General features: G+C 35.3%; 1 protein-coding gene across 2 annotated transcripts in view; it reads right to left on the bottom strand.

Moving 5' to 3' along the window:
* The window catches only part of GRID2 (glutamate ionotropic receptor delta type subunit 2), a 579,007-nt gene that overhangs the window by 73,830 nt on the left and 479,906 nt on the right, over positions 1-25,271 (bottom strand). For both annotated transcript variants that reach the window (XR_011919919.1, XM_072405568.1), the window contains exons 12-13: positions 19,661-19,799; positions 4,933-5,128 (exon numbers count right to left, since the gene is read on the bottom strand). Coding sequence is in view for 1 of the 2 variants with exons in the window: in XM_072405568.1 (XP_072261669.1) it covers positions 4,933-5,128; positions 19,661-19,799 (335 nt within the window). In the remaining variant the exon portion in view is untranslated. The remainder of the gene's footprint in view (positions 1-4,932; positions 5,129-19,660; positions 19,800-25,271) is intronic.

Raw genomic sequence — 25,271 nt, 5'->3', positions numbered from 1 at the left:
CAGTGATGTAAGGGAGCAATTTTTACTTATTCTGAAAATCTTTAAGCTAAAGAGTTAGGAAAAAAAGCTACTGAGATTAGTAGGTTCACAGTTGCTTAGAATTCTCCAAACAAAACTTCATAAAATATTAAAACTGTTGTACTAGTAGTTTCGTAATGTCTTAGCAATTATTTTGCAAAATAGAGTCGTTGTGACGTGCTGCTCCCCAACCACTGTTTTGGGAGCTTCATGTGGCTCATAGCTGCTTTTCAAATATGTCTAAATAGCTATCTAAAATTTCCTTCATTACATTCTGTCTCATCTGCTACATTGTATGCTAGGAAAAGTGTGCGCAATTACAAACCGTTAACTAAACATCCATAGATATATTGCTAGGTCCCTTATTTTTGTGTCATCAGTACGCCTGCATGTGTTTATAGAGACATTTGAGTCTCCATTTCTTCCTCAGCAGCACATAGTACCCAAAATACTAACCTGGTCACCCTGTATAAAGCTGCATAAAGGCATTACATTTCTGTTGCTGAAAACTATTTTTTGCGATCATTTCACTATAGAATTAATGAGCACTTTTTAGAAATGTTGGGTAAACTTTGCTATAATACCAACTCAACGTGTTTCTGTTTAAATATGCAGACCGTAAAAAAATTAAATGTTATTAAGAAAACTCACTATTTATAAACGCAAGCATTTTTGTAAGCAATAGCGATGTCTTATTATCTTTATAATTGCTTTGAAAACAAGAACACAGAGTGATAAATGAACAAGAAGGTAGGTTAATAGGTGGGGTGAAAGAGAAGATAATAAATGTTAGGTTTTCATCAGATTTCATAGTTAGAGGATGATGTTAAAAAGTACCTTAAATACTAAAAAACATTAATAAAAATATACTGCCCTCTTTTGCATTAAATTTGCACTGCATTATTGTGTGACATTATTGTGAGGTTTTCTACAAAGCTACACATGCTTTATTTAAATTAATCTGATATTTTTGTCACAGTGTACTTCACTTTATTGAATTTCTGTGTAAAATTTAGGATTTACTTCAAGTCCTTGATAGTATGTGATGCAATAAGTTGATTTATTAAAGAAGTTTAGACTGCTCACTTATCTTAATGAATAAGGTCAATAAGGTGAAGCATAGCTGACTTCAGCTATCAAACTTTGTGCAACCAAATGTTTTTTTGTTACATTTCCCTGTGTGTGATTGGCTACTCTTTGCAAAGTGAATTTTGACCATATTTACTGAGGCTGTTCCGTAAATAAATGCTGTTATCTACAGAACCCCTTGAGGTTTTACCATTATTCTCATTGTGCATAAATGCATTGTTATAGAGATTTCCTAAACATAGCTGAAAATACAAGTGTAACTCTGTTTTCTATTTGACTAGCGTAATTATGAAAAGGTCAATAAAAAATAAATAACCACTTAACACAGTGTCTGTGAACTTGTCCCCAGTGCCCACATCCTTTTCTCAGATACGCATATTACCTTAACATTTCTGTGTCCCTCATCACTAATTTAGCAATGCCCGTACAAAGTCCACTTATCCCTCATCATTGCCATAGTGTCCCTGCTAATGTGTTTGTGCATCCGTCTCTGTCTTAGTGACATATTTTACCTGGAAATGTTGCTTGTGACTGGGGATGTGCAAGCAAGTTTTTAAAATGGCGAATTTGTCCTTTCTTGCTTACCGAAATTGTAAGCGAAACCGTTTTTTTACCTCTAGTGCCCCGGGATCGCAAACAGGAGGATTCCAGGGGAATTCTGTGAATCCCCTGTGAATCCTCCTGTTATAATTTCCTTGATCTTCCGATAGTTTTACAAAATCGGTTCGCTGAAATTTTGCGGAACCATCGGACGTTCAAAGAAATTTTCGCTCATCCCTACTTTTGACATCTCAACATATTAGTTGATAATAGTTTACTTTTCAAAGAAATGTCATTCCTTCCCAACCCTGACTTAACAGTGGGGCCACTAAACTGCAAGAAACAGACCCAGAGCTTCTTTCAACAAATGCATGTTTTTTTCTATCCAGTATGTGCAGTCCTATCTAGAGCTTAGGACTCATCAGGAAAACTCAGTTTGGTCCAATGCTCTAATACAGGGTTTAGCGGAACACTAGGGTTCCTTGAGGGGTTGTTAGGGGTTCCTTTTAGCAATGAGCAGTTTGTGACTCTCGGGTCAGTTTAACAGATTCCAATGATCTGAGCTGTGCATATAGTAATTATAGCATGGGTTTCTTAAAGACCTTAAAGTTATTTGAAAGGTTCCCCCATGTTAAAAGTTGAGAAACACCTGTCCAATCTGTAGTCCTAATAATCACTGGAGTAATTAATAAGCATGGCAGCAATAGTCATCCCGAACAACTACTATAAAGAACTGAAACTTTAAAAAAAAAACCAAAGAAAAACATAATGTGAATATTACCAAAACAAAACAGAAACCTAAGTCAGAATTTCAGGATACAAAAAAATCCAAATGATGTCACAATCTTAATAATGTAAACAAAAATGGCATATTCAAATCTCATATAACACATTTGCTGATCGCTGTGCAAGAACACAACTCAAAAATCCAAATCATTACAATGTAAAAATATCTGAGAAATAAAGCTATGTGTGTGCTTTTTTGAAATGACACTATCACTCTTTTATTTAAATAACACTATCTTGACTTCTATGTACACTTTGCTGCAGTTTACTGGTTAATAATTTAAAAACTTAAATCAGTGCCAAGGTTGCTGTAAAGACAATCAATTGATAGTCAATGTGAGTCATACCTTTAATGACTATTCAACACTCTAAACGGATCTATTAGTCTCTATCTCTAGCACCAATACATTTTTGACTGCCTTTACCTAATGCAATTTAGCATATGACTTTCTATAAATGAACCTGATGTTTCAGTTGCATTGGAAAGGTAAATCATAAGAAATTACTTTTTAGAGAAATAAACAAAATCAAATGGATTCTGCCATGACACAAATATGAAGTAGTGGGGCTTCCACTCAATAGTTTGCCCTTCTATAGAGCAGACTAAATTTTTGGAAGAATATCTCTAAAATGTCTCATGTTGCCAATTACAGGCAGAAAATGTTAAAGGTGTTGTTAAAGTTTATCTAAATATCAGTTTTGGTTGACTTGACCTTTAAAGTAAAAAATGTTTTCTTTCTTCTATACAGAGAATTGGTGTTTGGGACTAGTGCGCAAGCAAGCAAGGTGTTGAATATATGTTTGGTGCTCATCTTTTTATATGTCAGTCTAGCAAGCTCTTCTGCACACCTAATAAAAAGAACATTTTAAATATGGTCAAAAACACAGCTTTTTGCCACATAACAACTTGTCACACATAACTGCATGCTTGTTTTATATGTGTGTGACTGACACTACTGACACCATAAGACCAGATTTACATCCAAGCAATTTTTGTATTCTAGTGTTTTTGACCTAAGAAAATCCTGTTATAATGACTATATTTTCCTTTTCCACTGGCCATAGGGAAGAATCACCTGCACAGCCAAAAACATTACTGGTGTCAGTTAAAGCCAAAATTTATCAGTGCAACCCCTGTTCCATGGAATCCAGGTTGAGAAACACTAATTTATCCTATTACTATATAAGGCTGGAATTTAGACCACCAGGGTAATAGGCTCATTCTTCCCACTGACCAACAATGTCAAGAGCATGACCAAGGTACAGCTCAGGAAGTCATTTGCTGCACCAACAACCAATTTAACCCAACGTCTCCTTCTTTCCTCAACTTCACCAAATTAAAAGACAACAGACTTCTTATTGGATTAAATGGCCATAGCAGCCCATTTTCTTTTACAAAACATAAATATACATAAAACATAATAACCACATCTGTAAAACCTTAAACAACCACTCAAATTGGAGCATTCAAAATTTCTTTTCTTCTTACAGGTCCATGAAACCTCCCATATCCCGCTAACTAAACAACTACCTCCGCTCATTAACCAGGCCCCTAGCCGCTAGCACGCTGCTTCAGGGACAATGAGCGGTTAACCTCCTCTGACACCTAGCCCCCACGACAATCAAGTGTCGTACAGGCCCCCCCTCAACAAAGAGACCCATACCCTGATGGGTCTCACCCCCTTGTTTTCTTACTTCCCCAAAGCTTTAACCCTTTCATGGACCTATGAAAGAACACCCACAACTGCTGCCATGACAATGTATAAAAGTTTTTTTTTAACACAGGGAGGGAGGGTGGGAGATCCTTGCTAATAAGGTAACTGCTGCCCCCTCACCCTTACCACCCCTATATTTATCTTTAATTTTTACCCTTCCCCCATGCAAAATTAACCAATCATATCACACCTTTTTCCCTGCCTTTTTTTTTAATTTCCTGCTCTTCCATTTACCCTGGACTTTAAAAAAACAAAAACATTTAACCCCTTACTTTGATGCCTTCCCTTCTGACCCTGTTATGCATCCCTTCGCTATATACTAGCTACAGGCCTACTTTTTCCTAATAAATTTATTTTAGTAGGTGTTTTCCACCAAACCTCAGCATTATTTTAAGGTTTTCTCTGCTACTTTGGATAACAGGGATGGCCTTTAATGTTACAACAAATGCACACTTAGCAGGAGAATAGTATATCTAATAATCTAATAATAACTAGTGCTGCATATTCCTCATCTATGAGCATGTACTTCAAGCAAAATGTCCCTACATGAATGCTTTCATCATTATTTGTAAAAACCCTTGCTTCCCATCCCCAGATCAGCATCTCTAAGAATATTAAATTGTGATTTCTACAAACTAAAAGATAGTAATCTTAAAGAACATAGCAAACATTTGTAAAACATTTGTAATTGTATCCACACACGCATAATAAATGTGTTCTTGTTAGCATAAATCATCTCGGAGAAAAAGTCAAGTAGTTAGATATAGAAAAATAAGTATTTCACCTTGTGTATGCCTTCCTGAGATTCTTGAACATTGTTCTCTGTCCCATTACTCCTGTTAATCATACGCCACATTTGGGAATACATGCTGTCTCTCTCAAATGGATTCATCCCCTTCACACGCACATGCTCGTAAACCGCAGAGTCTAATACTGTTCCGTAAGGAATTTCTGTCTGCCGTGACAGGTCCTGGAGAGACCTAGGTTAATGAAAAAGGACAAACAATAAATATTTACATCCAGGGGTTGTCATTTATACATGCACTCACTGTCAATACATCAAAAAGTCATGCAGGCATATTGCAATATGTAAAGCTCATAGCCCCTTTCAGAATACTTAAATCTGTAAATCTTCCATTTTCAGGTTAACATTTTATAGGCTGTAAAGCTGTAGTTCTGTATTGTGTCTTTGGCCTCTCTAAGGAGGGGATGACATTTATCTAATGATAACATGTAATAAAGACCTCAGGGTTCCAAAACAAAGTACTGTTTATAAAGCAAAGGCATGACATTTGTCAGGATTTCTTGATATTAATCCAAATGTGTGGATCCAACTGCCACAACAGAATGGCCTATGCTTGTTAGCAGCTAATAAAACCTATGAATATTAAAAAAAACCTCCAGCACATATATTATTTTTCACAGTTAATTGTTCTGTTTATTTTTATATCTGATATAAGTACCATTTGTCCATTGTCCCCAATCAGATTTTCTTATTTTCCTTTTCCCAGTGGTAAAATAAATAATCTAAATGGCTCATGTGCAACACAGACAAAGGCTGACCATAGAATATGATTTGTCAAATATCATTTGCAAGCATTGGTTCATTTTCCTTCCTACCATGAAATATCAAACACCTCACACAGAATACTTTTCAGCTTGTTTACAACTCCTGCTGCAAGCAGGTGCCAATCTTTTACTCTTAAATGAAAAAGAAGAAGGAAGAAGAGAACAGCATTTGACACTGTTAGTATCACTCAGGGTTTGCAGCAGGTCTTGATACCCAATGGAGTGAAAACAGGCATATATATTGAAAATATCATGTACAAAATCAGAATCCCTGCTTATACTGGTTTTTGGTGACGTATCTAAATCCTACTCCATTCTCTTTAGAAAACAGCCTTTGTATTTAGGATGAGCCTGATTTATTTAAGCTCTCCAAGACTGGAGAAAATATACTATAATGGGAAACATGGGTGATCCAGCAAACCTGGTATGGATCTGCTACAGGATTGAAAACATTTCCCAACTAATAGTAAACGATTTTAAGAAACCAATCCCAAATTTGCTGGATCACCCAGGTTGTCCTATCCTATCTATCTATCCTCTCCAGTCTTGGAGCATTTATTATTCAGGCCCGATGTGTTTTCTATCTTTTTTAAGCACCAACGGCTACAGTACCATACCAGTGTTGGATGGTTTGGAAAATGTGTTAAAAATGTAATTCTAAGTAAAAATTGTTATAACAGTCCTGGCACATCTCCCAGTAATATGTATGTGTGCTGCAATTTGCTTCAGGCTGACCCTGAGCTAGCTATTTGTGCTAGCTCAGGGTCAGCCTGTAAGGATGCAGGGAAGGCCTCTCTCTTGCTTTTACTCAGTACTTCAATAAACTATAAATAAATAAAGCCCTTCGGTTTTTATGTATACAATTTGTTTTGAGTGGCTGTTATCACCATAAGGCTCAGACAGCCAATAAAATGGGTTTATGGGCTGATAATTGCAAGAGTGTAAGAGATTAAGGGTATATTCTAAAATCCGGTCATTCTAAAATTAAGCCACAGGTATTGTTACAGTTCAAGAGTAGCCCAATAATTATTTATTAATTAATAATAATTTAGTAAAACTTTGCTACTTATTAGTTTGAGGTTTTGTTGCTGACTGTTGGATGGAAGCATTATTCTCTTTTATATATATATTTTAACAAGTATGTTTTTTGCAATCAATTCATAGCATTTATCCTATAAATCCTATAGGAAAACTTTCCAAAGTGTTAGAGAAAACATATGTTTTTTACTGTACCATGTATCAGCTATATAGATTTGTTTTTAGTTCTTTATTTGATTTATAACCTAAAATAAACAGTGATTTGTTGCACAGGCATTGTGTGTGACATTGATCTTTTAAAACACCACAAAGTAAACATACTTCCCCCTTCATTAAAGAGTAAACTATCCTTCTTCCTCTATGAAAACTTTGTTGACACTAATAAATTGAAACAAAAGTACCAGGAATAAGCCACCGCTGAGAACCATACAGTTTTCGCATTCTGTTATACACACACATATATATATATATATATATATATATATATATATATATTTACTCAGTATTTAAAATTTACAACACTGCATATTATGTTGGAGCTATATAAATATTAATAATAATAATAATAATAATATCTTATCTTTAATTTCATCTTTTCTTTTCCACCCACACTCCCATACCCTTATTTCTTCCTCTTTTGTCTTAGTAGGTCTCTGTTCAGCTAACATTCTCAAGGAGCCTGCCATGAATGAAAGTTCACATTCAAATTTTGTCACAAATTCTAATCTACAGGACCAATGACATCAGAAGTAGAAGGGGAAGAGGCAAGATGCTGAAATGTAGGAGAAAACAAAGTTTTGAACAGCAGTTGACAATCTTGTGCTGTCTGGACTTCTAGATAGATATAAATAGTGGTACAAATGTGATGGTTGTAGAACACACATGGGGCCTGATTTATGAAAGCTCTCCAAGGCTGGAGAGAATACACTTTCAGAACTAAAGCTGAATGATCCAGAAAACATGGAATGGATTTTTAAAAATAATTTCCTATTTGTTAGCAAACGTTTTAAATCCTGGACCAGATCCATTCCAGGGCAGGTTTGCTGGATCACCCAGCTTCACTGATGAAAGTGTATTCTCTCCAGCCTTGGAGAGCTTTCATAAATCAGAGCCACGGAGCTTAATTCATTAAAGATTAGAGTCCAGTGGTTGGAAATGTATATATCATGGGATCACTGCAGTATTTTCTCAGTATCCCTCATTCACACGGAGAAAGTCCTCTCTATCACTATATGCCACCAGCCTAAATCCGCATACACACGTGCAATAATAGTTGTTGGAAAGTATCTTTCACGATCCTTTCCAATGACTAGCACTGCACGATGCATGAAGGAGTGCTGTACATACTGCACTGTTCTGCTCTATGGAGAGGGGAGGGGAGAGAACAACGGAGCGGCACCTTGCTGCGTGCTTCCCCCCTTCCCTTGCATTAGGATCGTTAGTCGCCCACCGTCTGTGGATCTGCCAGGATGGTCGTTCGGAAGATGGATGACTGGCGCTGTACACGCACCAGATTCTCGCCCGAAAATGGTCCTGAGTCGATTATTGGGCGAGAACCGTTGGACGTGTTTACGTAGCTTTAGGATGAATGATAGGGGAGCACAAATATATAAAATAGAAGTCTGCTTTTAAGATAAAATGTACTCTGCTTATTTTTTACCTTTCCTGTTTCTTCCCTCCTTGATCATCATATGCAAGATCAAATTCATAGCTGGAGTTCAGACTTAATCCATACAGGGAACTGGAATATATCAGCAGATTTTTGTACTTTTAATATATTTTTGTCTTTAAATTTTTAACAGCTATTTTGTGTGTATTTGACTGATAACCTAGCCATGCTCTTAAATCCCTGACTTTATTATGCAATCAGGATCAAAGTGACCAACCTCCTCAAACATCTGCATCCCCGCACATATCTCTCAGCCAGGAATCAAGAGCACTGCGGGGATTCACAATTAATTACACAATCAATTAACAATTTGTAAACTTTAAAGCGTGTTCTAAATATTTCTTTATTTTAGAATGTTATTAGAAGCTCAATATTTTGAATAAATCCCTGCTGCTATACTCCTGTTGGGTAAAGGGACTCAGTGGGGATAAAAAAAGTTATTTGTACATAATTAGGTTTTAAAGAAAAAACTAAAATATATATTGTTTTGTTTATTTAAACATTTAGTTACAAATTCATTATCATAAAACTAATGTGCACTGTGTGATAACCTTTTTTTCTTACTTTTGCTGTAGCATTCTTAAAGCCTTAATTTACCTTAATTTTTTTTCCTAATTTTTTGATATCCCATTATCTTTTGCTTTAAACCCCTCACCCACTGGGCCTGGTCTTTTGCTCTTTTTATTCTTTGTCTTTTTCCCCACCAACTTTCCTACCTTTCCCCCTTTTCTTTCCCTGTTTTTTTGGAATGTTGTTATTTTTGTTATTACTATATAACACGGGTAAACAACAAAAAGACATTAACATTCTATACTCTTCTATTCGGTACTCTACTGTGCTTTATTTTCTTTGGTGCTTGCCTAGCTAACATTGTAGAAGTGCATGAGAAAGTTGATCAAATTTTAATGTATGTAAATACCTGGACAGTAAAATTTTAAGCCCAGAATAAATTATGCATGAATTGCATATGTTTTATTCAATATGGGCATAAAACAACGACACCAGTATACACACAAGTGTAGAAATATAAGTTATTAAAGTTTGTTAGAAAATGCACCCAAAAAACTGAAATTTGATTTCCCGTTAGACATTCTGCACAGATAGATAAATAATACAAAGAGCAAAAATACATTATTAATAACGAAGGACATTTTTTCCTGCTTTCAGTAGATAGAACTTTGGAAAAAATTTGAATAATCTTTCATGGAAAAGTCATTTATATTAGTAAAAACTAGCTAGGAGTTTGGTAACATTGGTGATCCACAACTAAAATTGCCAGCAATAATTTGTGGGAACAGTTAAAATACAAAAATCTTTATTAATCAAAGTCTCTTAAAGCACAGCTAGCTTATTAATATCCATATCTGGGTTTTAATATACATGCTGTGTTTTAAGAGCTTTAGATTAATAAAGCGTGCTGGGTCAAAAATGTGAGATTCTAAAGTGTTCCATTATTTTTTATTTTCTATTTTATCTAAAAATATTGTTAATATTATGTCTGCACAAAAATTTCCAAAAGATGACTATCTCTTCTAGAAGGAGTAAAATTCAAGGCTATAATAAAGCCATCAAAATCAAAGTGTACCAGTGCTTTGGTACTGCAATTCTCTTATTTATATTTATAATATATTACGCAGTGCTATGCGCAGTGCTAGAGTCAATAGTCATGTTACTAACTTTCCCTCAGAGGATCTCACATTCTTTCATATCTAACAGTCTAAAGCTAATTTTGGGAGGTGCTAAGTAGACAGGGCAGGAACCCATGGTAACACATAGACAAAGTTCATGCAGATCGTGTCTTCACTGGGATTCACACCTGACTACCTAGCACTGCAAGGGGAACGAGCTAGTTACTTAGCACTATGCCACTAAGACTCTTAGGAAGTAACTCACAAATGAACATGGCCAATGGGTCTCTCAATATTCTGACTTCCGGAATGACACCTATGTTGGAGTAACTACTATATTTCAGACTGGATGCAGATTAATGCTTAAGTAGGTCGCATTGTCTGGCTCCTATCCTCAAATAGTCTCTCTCTCTCTCCTACTGACTTCAGCACATTTCTCTGTCTCTCCCCAGGCACCTAGCCCTTTCCTCTTGGCCGCACACACACAAATCACTGGCAGAAAGGCGTACAGCCCTGTATTTTACTTCCACCTTCACACTTCTGGACTAGTACCAAACTATCCCAATCCTCTATCTGCCTGCTTTCTGTCCAGACGTCCTCGGTCATTCTGCTGCTCAAAAGGAACACCAGCATATTCCCTTCCATATCGGATATAAAAATACATTTTGTTAAAGATAATCATTAAAAGACAATTAACTGCTTTCCATCCAATATACAACTTTAGCTTGCTGTTGCGATTTAATGATGTTTTAAACTTTTTCAAGTGTGTTTTTTAATATGTTACAAGATGTTCTAATATTTCTTGGTCTACAGAGTCCATTTTAGGTGTTTACCCATTATTTTGATCAAGTAGAAAGACAAGCAAATGATAAACAGAAATGGACCAAGCTGTTGCTTAAACTTAAGAAAAGAAAGATGTCAATTATTAATAATATTACATTGCTTAGTATTTTGCTAAATAGCAGGGCAATAATAGTATGGTTGCAGATTGCCAGAACTCATTGCCAGGTGTAACCAAAATTATGCATCAAATCAAAACCACAGAAAAAAAGGTAGTTAGTAATTAATGAAGGGCAACAGAGTTTATGGCAATCAGAATGAGCAACACAAATCTATCCAAGAAATATAAAAAATCCAAACTCTTTATTAGACTACATGATAATGGACAATTATTCCTTAAAAAATGCATGACAAATGGAGATGTATCACACAACACTGATGTTGAATTGTACCTAGAGCTATATGAATGTACATACCTATGTTCTAATCTGTTGTGTAGTGGAATTATTCTTGCCCTTTGGACTTCCCCTGACTGACTATGGGCCTGATTCATTAAAGCTCTCCAAGGCTTGAGAGGATACACTTTCATCAGTGAAGCTGAGTAATCCAGCAAACCTGGAATGGATCTGGTCCAGGATTCCAAACCTTTACTAGCAAATAGTAAATGACTTTGAAGAAATCAATTTCAGGTTTGCTGGATCACCCAGCTTCAGTGATGAAAGTGTATTCTCCCTTGGAGAGCTTTAATAAATCAGGCCCTTTATGCTTACAATCCTGTAAACAAATCCTTTATTTATAAATGTGCATGTACAATATAAAATAACAGACCTAAATCTACAGCTATCCATTCATTGTCCATCCAAATTTACTGCAGTGATACAGTAAACATATTCTGCTACAGTTTTGTGTATTTATTCAATGATTACAGGATTTGATAACCTTTCTGCCAGTTAAAACGTCATGCTTTCCCACCGAAACGTAGCTATGTTAGAATACTATTAAGAAAACTGAACACTTAGTGATTATAAAAGGATCTATGTGGCAATTAAACATTATTAGCATTTTCACTTGCTTTGTCAGTAATTAGACACTTTCAACAAACACCCTGGAATGTAACAAAGCTGGCGGAAACAGTAGCTGGACCTTGTCTGGTGGAAACATGTAATTGGAACCAAAATAGTGGTGGAAATTCAAAACCAGTTAGGATAATTAAATTAATAGGCACTTTTAACTAGAAAATACAGATGAGCAAGAATAAATAATAGAGGAAATCCTTTCTTCGTGCTGCAGCAAAACCATATTTATGTACTAATATAATGATGTTATTAGAAGTGGCCATCAATAAAATCCCTAAATAGCTGAAAAAATAGCTATGATGTTCGTTCTTTGCCTTTTACTAAGATTCCAGTACAGTTTGCGTTCCGCACACATTTTATATATTACAGCAATTTGGCTGTCATTGTTGGGGCTTCCAATCCTATTAAAAAAAAAATACAAAACAAAAACTATTCAAGATAAAAAATGGAAGGTGAGACAGTGAGATGAACCACAATCAGTGGTGAGTATTTACTGCTAGACACATCTACTAAGAAAATATTTACCAAACTGACTGTAGGGAAGGTAAGTACACAATGACTTCTGTTACAGGCTGCCTCTCATTCTATGTTTCTTGAATAAAGCAGCAGGGTTTCTTTAAGACTAGATTCCGGCAAACGTTCCTTTTCGGTTCCTGGCAATTGGCACATTGCCAGCTTCCTGGCCACCTGCACCATTGTTCTTAAAGAACCAGTGTTTGCATATAATACAGCTGATAGCAGCGGGCGGTCCTGAATCATTCAGTGCTACCCCAATAATTTTCTATGGGCTGCTTCAAGTTAGATGTTATATGTAATTGCTTACCCAAAGAAGCAGTAACTGCAGGGGTATGAGAAAGTGGTAATGTAGTGGAAGATCACCACCAGTCTAAACATAGCTTAAGTGCTACATTTAAAAAATGTTGTCCACCTAAAAGTATTTTTTATGTGTTAAACTGTACGGTTATATATGGGTTTTAGTAGCATAAGTGAGCTTCTAATAGCAATGACACCACTGTCACAATTTCTTACTGCCTTTCAGTCCAGGAAATGTAGGTGTTCTTACTACATTGTTTGTGTTTCAGTTCTTCATGTTGTTTTATCTTTAATATTAAAACATTTGAAAAATCTATTCTCATTGTAATTGCCACATCAGGTAGCATACTCAGAAACTGAAGCATAAATATCTAACCAATACAGATTGTCAGCTGGTTTACCGAATTCTGAATTGTGCATATTTACGGTATAAATCATATTTATTGTGACAAGCAGGCCCAGGTAATAATATATTTATTACTACTATGCTGTGATAAACTTGGCATAGGGAATCAACCTTGGGTTTGCAACAAATGATGGGCCCACAGGTGACTAATTTAAGGTTCAGTCTCTCAGGGTCCAACAGAGGCTTTGGGAAAGTCTGGCTTCCAGTATGGAGAACATGCAAAACCTGACTGTAATACAGGAGAGAAAATACAAGGGAAAAAATATATAAGTACGAAACCCTTCAATTTTATTTCCAAATATTGTTTGTCTGCATCTGTTGACATATATGATTTGACTGTTTCACTAGGAATCCTGCCTTTATTAGCCAAACATACAATTATGTCTTGAAATATCTGGTGGTAGGGACAAGAGGAAAAATTATGATTTTGGGTAGACCTCTTTTATAGGAGATCTTTCTCTTTCAATCTTTTTTCACATTGTGAATTACTACCATTTCACTTATTTACATTTCGTTTCAATAGCCAATGTTTGATGTAATTGACTCCTAACAAAAGTCCCCGCCTAAACTAACTTTAGACTACATAAAGTTGGTATTTTTAACTGGATTTTAAAAAAGCATAAACTATTTAAACTTTGAAATGCCTAATTTTGGGAGGATAAGAAACATTTCTTCCACACTAAGCCCTAATGTAGACACTTTCCTCCCTAACATCTTAGATTTAAACCATTTTCAGAGATGCAATTTTGTAAATGTTAAATTACACAGGAAACCTTGCAGCAACTGCCTATTAAACATGGACAAGCACAATCAGTTGCTGGATATATCGTAAGTATTTTTCATTTCAGGTGTCTTTAGAAGAGTTTGCATTCTTTAATAAGGTGACATGTAGCTAAGTAAATTGCCTGTTAAGTATTTGGCTTAATACAAAGACAACCCTCATTTAAGAACTATTAGTTTTATTTGTTATGCGCTGTCAGGAACATTCTTCATACCCACTGTTTTTTTTCCACAGTTATTCTTGTGCTATATTATTTCTACCTACAAGGTTATCTATTATTGGTGCTCACCATGACTGTCTCAAACTCTATGTCTCACAGTAAACTTTCATGGAATGCTTCAAAGGCAACCTGTCTTTATCACAAGACTCGTCCCTTTGTGTATCTTAGCACAAAGCAGACACTTGAGATTACCTAGAAGTGATCCTGAAACAACCTCACATATTTCTGAAGTGACACCTACAGTGGATGATTTATCTATAAACTATTGTTCCCTCCTGACTAGAGATCGGTCTTATTCCTGCACATCAGCAATGATGTGCAGTATACATGTAGTTGTATGTCCAAGACATATTTTGGACATATGGTTTGCTAGCTGACAAATATACAGCCATTATAAAGGAATTAAATTGCTTTTGGGTACCAAGTACTTCATTGACCCAAAGCGCAAGATCTTGGGTTTTTCTAGACTGCACTGAGACTCTTGGCTGCAAAAGCTCACCATTAAATTTCCGATCTGTGAAAAAGGTTACAGTCAGCACTGTCTATATTGTGTCTATAGTGTGCGTTTTTTAGTAAATCTTTTTGTTAGCTCTTAGTAAGTTTTGTAATTTTATTTCTGAATGAAATTGAAAAATTGCAGGAAAAGTAGGTCAAATGCAGCCTTTTGTTGTCCAACACTGCATTTGTCTTTTTAGCGCACGTGTTTACATTCAAATGGCAAAGGTAGTTTATAAAAAGTATGTAGACAGGAACCCTTACAAAACCTGGTACCCCAGCTTCCCTTGTGTGTGCCAGGGATGAATGAACTTCCAGGCCTTTGTGGGAGTTATGTCAGCACAGCCAACCAAGATGGCGGAAGATCATCTCTAGAAAGAAGAAGAAGAAAGGAAAACGGTGGTGCCCTATATTGGAACGCGGATTAGGGAAAAGAACTTGGGTAGACCGGCCATTCTCAACCAAGATTCTGTGAACTCCAGGGGTTGACCCCCCTTCTGATGTTGCTTACATGGCTCTGGGTTCAACACGATTTGGTTATCAGAATGACGCCAGTAATCTTGTAGCTGTCTAGAAGTGTTGAATTTTGACTAACACTGTAAAAGGCATTCTAGGCTCATTATCAGTATAATGGAAACATTCTTCCCACCAACCTTCAATTAATTCATTTTATCAGGGGTTCCCAGAGACCTAAAATTTTAGCAATAAGCAATTTCTCTGGGAGAAAAAGGATTAGAAAAGCAGGGCTAGACCTTTTATAGAATCAATGAATGGGCAAGAAACAAACTTAATGGTGGAGAAAGAACATGATAAATCTGGATGTCTTCCAGCTAGGAAAGAAGGCAGACTATATCTGCCTTGCTGCCAGTTTTAATTCACACTGACCTCACTACATGTGGTGAAATCAGAATAATCAGTATAGGAGAAGAACCTGTAAAATGTACAAGACTAAGAGTGTAGCTTTAGAGTAATTGGTTAATGGTTCAATCTACTAACCTTATTAGGTACTTACATTAAACAGGTGTTTTAGATAAAAGTATAAAGAATCATGCTTATGCTAATTGACATATTAATAAGGCTTAACAATGCAGCATGACTAAAACATTTCTCATTTTGGAAATATAATAATCATTTCCTCTACAATAGGCTGTAATGTTTACACCCCCAGCACAATGTCACATAGTTAAATCATTTTCAGAGATGTAATTTTATAAATGTTAGATTATTCAGAAAACCTTGCAACAACAGTTTATTTACGATGGACACATGCGATCAGTTTCTTAACATATTAAAGGTATTTTTTTTATTTCACATAGCTTTAAAATGTTTGCCTTTTTATCAAACATGGCATGTAACTAAATAAATCGGTTGTTAAGTATTTGGCTTATTAAAAATGACTACCTATGTTGAAGCACTATTTATATTTGTTATGCTTTGTTAGAAACATTCCTGATTCCCACGTATTATTTCACAGCTATTTTTATTCTGTATTATTTCTACCCACAAGATTATCTATTATCAGTGCACACCATTCCTGTCTCAAACTCTATATCACCCAGTAAACTTTCATCGAATCCTTCAAAGACAAACTGACTTTAGACTCATCCCTTTGTGTATCCTAGCAGAAGGCAGACTCTTGAGATTTCCTAGAAGCAATCCTGAAACAGCCTCACATATTTCTGAAGTGACACCTACAGTGGATGATTTATCTACAAACTATTGTTCCCCTGATTCCCCTGATTATCGATCTGTCTTATTCCTGCAATCGCTGTACATGTTCGTGTACATGTACTGCTGTCCAAAACTTTTACATATACCTTATCAAAATGTCTTGGGAATATATGTATGCTTTCCTTGTGAACCAATAGAATATAAAAGAGTTACACTTTGAGCAAAAAGTGTATAGAATACATATTATGTAAATCCATGTAATAGTACATTTTTTAAAGGGATATACAACAGGTTTGCTAGCTGACAAATACAAAAGCTAGGTTAAACGAGAATTAAACAGCTTTCTGATACCTAATACTTCAGGAACCCCAAGTCTCATTTCTTAAACTTCACTGGTACAAATGGCTCTAAAAACTGAGCATAAAGCTCAGAAGACTAAAGCTCAGAAGACTACTATATGTAATCTATGCCAGTAAGTCTACGTCTTTTAGAAAACACCTGTTTTACCTTATTATGCATTGAAACTTATTTTAAATACAACAGTTTTCATAATTGTGAGTTGCACAGTAGATGCAAAAAGCTGTCATTAAAAAAATGACCATAATTATTTACCTAATTATTGCCTAAAACAATAGTTTGACATGTGCAATACGTGCAGTTTTTATGATATTTTGTTTCTTTAAAAATTCTTTAAGCACCAGAAATGAATTCTTGATTGTGCCAAAGATCTAGTATGCTCCTGTCTGGCCTGACAACACAGTGCCACTGCAATCTACAATCCAATGCATTGTTATCAAACCTGCTATTAGGACTATAGCTCCTATCTCACCCGTGTAATGGGGGATAAAAAGAGAAAGGGGTTGTTATGTAGCCAAGCAGGAGAGAGCTAGGTTGAGATCACAACACTGCTTAGGATTACAGTGCAGAAGAGGCATTGTGCTGCCAACTCAAATAGGAAGCACACTTGATTTTTGGTAGATCAACAGTAATGTTTCTGTACTTGCAACAGATTTAGGAGGTATATTATGGGCAAATAATAACGTATTGCTGAGATGCACTCATTATATTTTCACTTCACCAGGATCTACACTTTAAAATCAATAATGATTGAACTTTGTCATTTCAGTGCAAATTTGATTTTTCAGTGCATTCTGAATTTAACATTAACTCATGTAATGCTATATCCATTATAGTTGACTATGGATTGGTAGGCTGATTTTTAACAAATCATCGGTGTCCAAAATGACCTTGTCATTATACTATTTTTTTTGTAAAAGAAGATTTTAGACACTTATTGTGTAGTCACTTCTTACTGTTTGCTAACCTCCAACCAGTACATTAGCAGGAGGAACCAGTAAGAGTTGCAGTGTAATCAGGAGATCTGCAAAATTTACATGGAGATTACTCAAGATCAAAGCACCTTTGGCAGTGTGGGCAGTAGGAAAGGTAAGCATATAGTCTTCTTTTACAGATATCGTTGGATTTTAAAAACCTAAGTAAAGCAACATGGGTTCTTTAAGACGAAATGTCATACTTCCATTAACAACTACATACTAATTTGCGTTACGCATTTGTATTTTTAGTCATTTATCTTGAACCTTCTCTATGGTACACAGAAAACTATCTGCATCATAATTTTACTTACAAAATATATAATCAATTTAAGATGATAACTAATTACATTTATCACTGTTACGATAATTACTTATTGTGCAAGCAATTTTGATATAAATCCAATCATGCAAAAATGATGTCTTTTCTGCAGCCCAACTGTAAGTTAGTGTTGCCAACTGAAGTTCTCGGAGGATACAATTTAATGAGAGAAAAAAATAAATATAATCATTCAGTCAACTAATTAATGTTTTTGCTTTATAATAATTCAATGTTAGAAGCATCCATATAATTATTTCTAAGAATGTTACTTTTTGTTTGGAGCAGTTTGTCAACGAAACCCTTCTGGTTATGACTTTGGTCTCTGGTGAATACCAATCCCTCTAATTACACTCATTTTATACTACAAACTATAATGAAAAATGTGCTTGCTCTATTATTTTAGTAGGGTTCTAGCTCATGTTTTCTCAGCTGAAAAAAAAACATCCTCAGAATAAAAACACTGTGTCATAAATTACATTAATAGAAAACACTGTGTTGAATTTTCTCTCTTTTCAGCTGAGTAATACAAAGATGGGAATTAGGTTTTGTCCTTCAGCTTATAATCGTGCTGGACAACGTTATAAATTATTGAGTAAAAATAAAAGCCCTATTGTTAAATGCTTATAATGGAGGAAGAGGTTTTAGACTCTGTTTATACTATGAACTACAATGAGATTGTATAGGAACCTATGTTAACTAGGGCAGTTTTTATAGGAATACCAGGACCAACTTGCACTTGACAAATCCTTACACAAATCAATATAAAAATGTCATCTTTAAATGACAATAATAGCACTTGGCAATGCCAATAATTAGTTTTGCACTGCACATTTTTCACATTAAGTATTGTTAACTATAGCACTGACATATCACAAAGCACTTTATAAAGTCAATAGTCATGTCAACAACTGTCCCTCAAAGGGGTTCACAATCTAATGTCCCACCATAGTCATATGACATATAACTGCATGTTATTTTTCAAATGTAGGAGGAATCCCACGCAAACATGGGGAAAACATGCAAACTCCATGCAGACATTGCACTAGTTGAGATTCCAACCTGGGATCTACCACTGCAAAGACCAGAGTGCTAAGCTCTGAGCCACCATGCTGCATATAGTATGTACAGTTAGTGCAAGGAAAGGATTTGGGATTATACCATGAAACTTTTGATCTTAAGGTCTGCAATTGATTATATAATATTCCTGAACTCCTAAGGGGACAAATCCTAAACTTTACTACAGCTCATATTGAATGCTGATAATACTACAACCTCCATGTCTAATAATATAGTAAAATATAGATATAAAAAAATCAAAATGACAGAAACCATAGAATGAACAGTACTGTCTGTATAGTACTCAAGGGTTTCTATTTTCATTGGAAATGATCATCAATTATTGTTTTCAAAGACAGTTATTGCAAATGTACACACAGCTTTTTCCTTGTCCTGATGTTGAAAGTGAGCAGAAATCTTCCCAACAGCATTATGGATAGACATAAAGTGTGTCTCTAGACAAAATATTTTTTTAGTATGCATTAAGTTTGGATTTTTCTTGATGATACATACACTTTAAACGTTGTCAGTCCTTGATAGAACTCCATTTTAAAAAGTTTTACATATTGACTGGGGATGGGTATCTTTACAATAATGAATCAATAAGTGTACAACAATTAAAATACACTGAAAATGTTGACAATATTAAATACTTACTGAATTGAGCTTTCAATTCGTGATACTGTTAAAAATGCTGCTAGGTTCGCTGTGTAAGAAGAAATGACAATTAAGGCAAAAAGCCACCAAGCTCCCATCATCATTCGTGTTGCAAGAGTAGTGTATGGGACTTCTCCACCTGTTAAAAAAACAGTAAAATTTACAAGGAGAAAACCTATCATGTTTTAAAATACAATGTTCATTCTGAATAGATAAATTAGATAGAGAGATAAAAGATGCTATTTATGTATCAATGACTTGTCAAATCAAAGAGATTTATTTATGTGTCAATGACTTATATTGAATATGTATATTGGATGAAAAAAATGTTGATGTCTAAAAGTACAATTGTATTATGATATTACCCCCAATATTTACATTATGTAATATTTCTAAATTTATAATATTATTATTTTTAAATATTAATTGCATATTATTACTAATACTGACCTTTGTCTGCTTTAGAATCTTTTGTTTTGTAAGTCAGCAAGCAATCTTAGCGTTTTTCCTTTTGTGTTCTAAGTGTGAATAGCTGTGTGAATGATGCAGCAAATCACAACTGAATAACGTTGCTTAAAAATCATACACTGATCAAAACAGCACAGAATCTTTCAAAGGAAACGCAGGGATTCTTTTTTAAACATTTTTTTAGTGTACATTTGTATAAAATGTATATTTTCTAAAGAAAACCTCTGTTCTAAACACAATCCGTTCTCAGTTTCTAAGGTAGAGCTGCCAGAGCTCTAAATATGTCCCAACTAATATATTTGTTTCTGGACATGGGTGGTCTGCTTTTTTGCAGGTATTTATTCATCTAAACAAGAAACTATTGTTGTGTATTTACAATGCATTTTTTAAGACCAGCTGAAACAGTTTTGTATGACAAACTGAGGAAGAAATAGCACACAAGTGATGGACTAACTTCCTGTGGTCTGCTAGCTAGAAAACCTTCTAACTACATTTATTTATGAACATTGGAGTTTTACTTTGTTAGTACTTTCTTACAATTGTTTTAGCTAATAGCCAAACTACTAAAATATTAAGAAAATCACGCTCAAGTTTTATTGATCTCACTTTTCTGCAAACTCCATCTACTAATATTCTTAAAAGCAGAAGTTTGATGTTATTATGATTATTATTAATATTATTATTAATAATACTCATAATAAACAGGATTTATATAGCACTAACATATTACGCAGCGCTGTACATTAAATAGGGGTTGCAAATGACAGACAGATACAGACAGTGACACAGGAGGAGAGGACCCTGCCCAGAAGTGCTTACAATCTAGGAGATTGGCTAGGAGTTACTATTTTATCAAATATTGTGCAAAAGTTGTAATGTGAATAAAACTTTTCAAGGTAATTTACTAGAGTGCCCTAAAAGCTAGAGCTCTTTCCCTAGCCAGCATCTTGCCCTATTTCTTTTAGCCCCTAGTTTACTTGTCGGAGATCCTGTCAGTAGATGGATCTTCTCGCTAGGAGGAATCTGGTGAGTCTGCTTGTCTACTAGTGCCAAGAGTCAGAAACAAAATGATATCTTAAATTTGATAATTTATTTTATTAAAAAGGGAGAAGATAAAATGCAAGACTTGAAATGAGGATTCAGTTCTAAAGACTCTACAGTGCTAATAGTTGGCACATAGTACATTACACAATGAGCAATATTTCTTTGATTAAATATTTATGGACAGCACATTGATGAAGCAATGTACTACTGATCGATGACCAATGCTATTAAATTTATTTAATATAAATATTAAAGTTTTTCTATCAATTTATATCAGAGCTATTGCATAGAATGGTGTAGGGTTAACCCAGCTGCACAACATGTCATAAACACAGTACACCTGCATGCTGAAACCCTTATACGATTACTGTGTATATACTGTGTCAAATTAATACCAAACTTTGCAATAACTTTGCAATTTCAGTTACTTTTAAAAACAAATACGATACATCTTGCCTTGTTTTTGTGCCTGATTCTTTAAAGTACATATTCATCAAATGTAAATAATTAAATGCCAAAAATGGAAGCGGCCATCTGGAAAAAAAGTTTTTTGTTATGAAGAAACTTTAAAAATTAGATTGGTGAAAATATAGCAGATTATACATTCCCTGGTTATTCCCCCTCCCCATCAACATAAAATAAAACCAGTGTGCTTTTCTATGCATTGTATTTAGATTCCGTGAAAAAACATCCTAGGAGCCTGTCACAGTACTCCTCTCGAGAGCCCTCAACCATGATAAAAGTAGCAGGCTGGTTCTTAGGAGGGGCTATGCAAACATGAGATGATGGGTCTCCAAATTTGAAAAAAAACTACATTGAATGAAATGGATTAGTCAGGAATGGTGAGGCTGGTGAGGAAAAGAACTGATGATGCTGCATTTTTCTTTTAGATTAAATATGATGCAGCTCTATTTGACTTCTTGCAATGTATAATGTACACTGTAGTTTACAGTCTGCAGAGTCAGCAACATCAGTACAGGAATGGAGGCTGGGGTCCATGCCATATGGCAAAATAATTGACTGGGTCAATCATGTTTTTAAGAAGATAAAGGGAATAATACATAGACCCAAATACCATGTCTAAGTCTGAAATTCACATAATGGCAGGAAGAACCTAATGGAGGACACTTACAATTCCCAATCCGCAGGAAAAATATGGTCTAAGAATATCTGGTGACTGGCATGTGACAGTAAAAAGTGTGGTCTCTTGTTTTCATCATCATGCAAAATATTTTTCAATGCAGATTTAATTAGGTAGAAATGCATTCATAATAGAATATTTGCAAATTAAACCCTTATTCCCATCAAATCACTGCACCTATGTGAAAGTATTGAGAAGTAAACTAGTGAACATCTGTCTAATCCACTGGATCTTTGTGAGAAATAGATCATGAGTCATAAGCAATTCTACTCATCTTTTGAGGTTTTGAAGCACATCTAAAATGTGCTCCCTTTATTGAGCTAAATCAATAACTCGCCCAGTGAGAGACATATCACTGTTTTTCTTTGACTTGTCTTCAGCTGGTTGCTATAACTTAGATAAATATATCCTTACAGTAAAAAAAAAGAATGCCTTATACCTTCTCTGTTTAATTTTATTTTCATTGAAAGTATTTGATTAACAATGCTAATCCTTGCGATTTCATTCAATACTATGCAGGGATCTTAGCTTTTACAAAAAAAAAGACTTTTCATTTCTATTCATATAAACTAAATTTGTATTCAATGTCAGCAGGCAGAAAATGCAATTCTGTATGACAATATTCTACCTTATCTCACCTTATTGATCAATATATATACATAATGAAAGGGGATGCTATTCAGTGCTTCTCAAGCAATATGCAATGCAGCTTGTTCATTTTAACACAAGAATCTTAGCAAAAAAGAAAGGTAGATGATAACCTTTCATTACATGTTCTTGCCCATTACTTTAATGAATATTCACCAATTATAAAATTTGTAGCACCCATTTATTATAGCAAAGTACTAACTGTCCAGGAATTTGTGATTAGCTATTTTTCATGGGCTTAATTTAATCCAAACATAGATATAGCTAAAAATGAATTTATTAAGATGTAACAAAGAGCTAAATTTGATCTAAATAACTTTGATCAAAATCTTAACATAGTTGTTTCTTTTGCCAACTACTAAGTGGTGGAAAAAGAATCAAGGTGTTTGATAATCGGCATGCTATATTTAAGAAAATATTCAGGCCTGAAATGCAACTTTGGCAATGTCAAGATGGGATAGGACTTTTAAAGTACATCCTGTACATCCTTATCCTGTTTTTAAAAAATGGTAACATTCACTGTCCCCTCTTCTGAAAATAACCCTATATTTGATTGAAATAACAAAAATACATAAATGATATTGCTCCTCTGGAGTGGCACTTTCCTTACTGGCAAGCAATGTAAAATGTAAGAGACATTCCTCACACTAAAGAGAGGCCCGTAGCAGGGAAATATGCGAAGGGCTGCATGACAGGCGTGCTCGGACAGCTCAGAAAGAAGGGGGGGAGAAAGGGTTAAGGTTAAAGTACAGGTCAAAGGAGGGAGGGGGAGAGAAGGTTGGGTCGGAAAAGGAAGGGGAGGAGTAAGGAGAAGGTAAAAGGAGAGTGGAACGGAAGTGCAGCACATTTTGTGCGGGGCGGTTGAGGTTTGGTGGAAGGTGAGAGTTCTGGTTTATTTATGGGTAGGGGGCACCCATGATGGTGGTGAACCCCTTTTAAGTGGTGAAAAGGTGGAGGCCCCTGAGGTGGTGCTGTACTGCTAAGGGGCCAGAATGGTATGGCGGTTTTGGTGATTTTGGAGATGTGGTGGTGCGGCGGACTTCACCTTCCGGACCGGCAACCTAGTTGTTTGTGGGATACAAAGGGTTGGTTGTAGTATAATAGGTTTGGAAATTAAAGGGTTAAATATATTTTGTAAAAGGGGTTATTAAAGTGTTAATTTATATAGTTTTATTTATTGGTTATTATTGTGTTATTTATGGGTGTTATTTATTTATTGTTATTTATTGTTTAACTGTTGGTATTGTTATTGTTCAGTTTATTGTTATTTGCGTAATTTTATAAGAAATTGTTAATTGTTAATTTTGGTTTAATAAACGGCTGCTTGCCAGCCACTTTTAAAATGCAGAAAAACGGTGTGGAGTGTTATTTCAAGGGTTAAGGTAAGAGGGGGCTGGCAAGGAAGGAGGAGAAGAGGTAGGTATGAAAAGGGGGGGGAGGGAGTTTGAATGAGGAAGGTACGAGCTACCCTAGTCAAGCACTGTGAGCTCTGGATATAGTAATTATAACAGGGGTTCTCTATGACCTGAAATTTATTTCAAGGATTTTCCCCATGTTAAAAATATTGAGAAAGTCTACTCCAGATAAAGCTTTTTTGATCTATCACCACTTCCTGTTCTGGTCACACCAGGTCTAGAAATGAGAATGAGTTCCGCCGGCACAGGCAGGCAAGGCAATAAATCTTGCAAAGATTCCAACCTTCTCCTACTTTTCCAAATAAAAGGCAAAGCACTGCAAACAAAGTAATGAGCCCTGAGCTCGAGTTAGGCTTTAAGGTTAGTATTATTATTATAAAGCCATTATTTAAACACCAGGTTCAGGGCATTGGGTCACAACCAAATGGTTCAAATGAGTGCTAGGTGAGAGCAGCCTGACTGTACATAAATGGCTGATGGGATCAGTCCAGATTTAAGAGCTTTGAAAATAATTAGAAAATTTAAGAAAGGACCTTGGAGAAAGAGGAAGTCTCAGCGAGCAACTTAGTTTAACATCTTCAACATGTTCTGTTCTTCAGATTCAACAAAACAACAGGCACATTATGAGAAATGTCTGTTAAAAACTGGACTGCAGGATTGTGTTCCTTGAAACCAGAGTACTGGCGGCAAGGTGATTTTTATATGTTGAATGGCCTTACATTTCATCCTTAAGCCTAGATAAAAAACAGAAGCCCTTTAGCAGGCTGTATCCCCTGTAAGAATGTTGAAGCTTAATTTTCTTTAGTTTTGCCCAAAGCCTACTGCTACATCGATGAAAGAGATTTTTTTCAGCTTTAAGAATGAATATTTTTTTCCGGCAAATGAAAAAGCAATG

This window comes from Pyxicephalus adspersus, chromosome 3 (assembly GCF_032062135.1).
Source record: "Pyxicephalus adspersus chromosome 3, UCB_Pads_2.0, whole genome shotgun sequence".
Lineage (NCBI taxonomy): Eukaryota > Metazoa > Chordata > Amphibia > Anura > Pyxicephalidae > Pyxicephalus > Pyxicephalus adspersus.
This window is presented reverse-complemented; position numbering and strand designations above follow the sequence as displayed.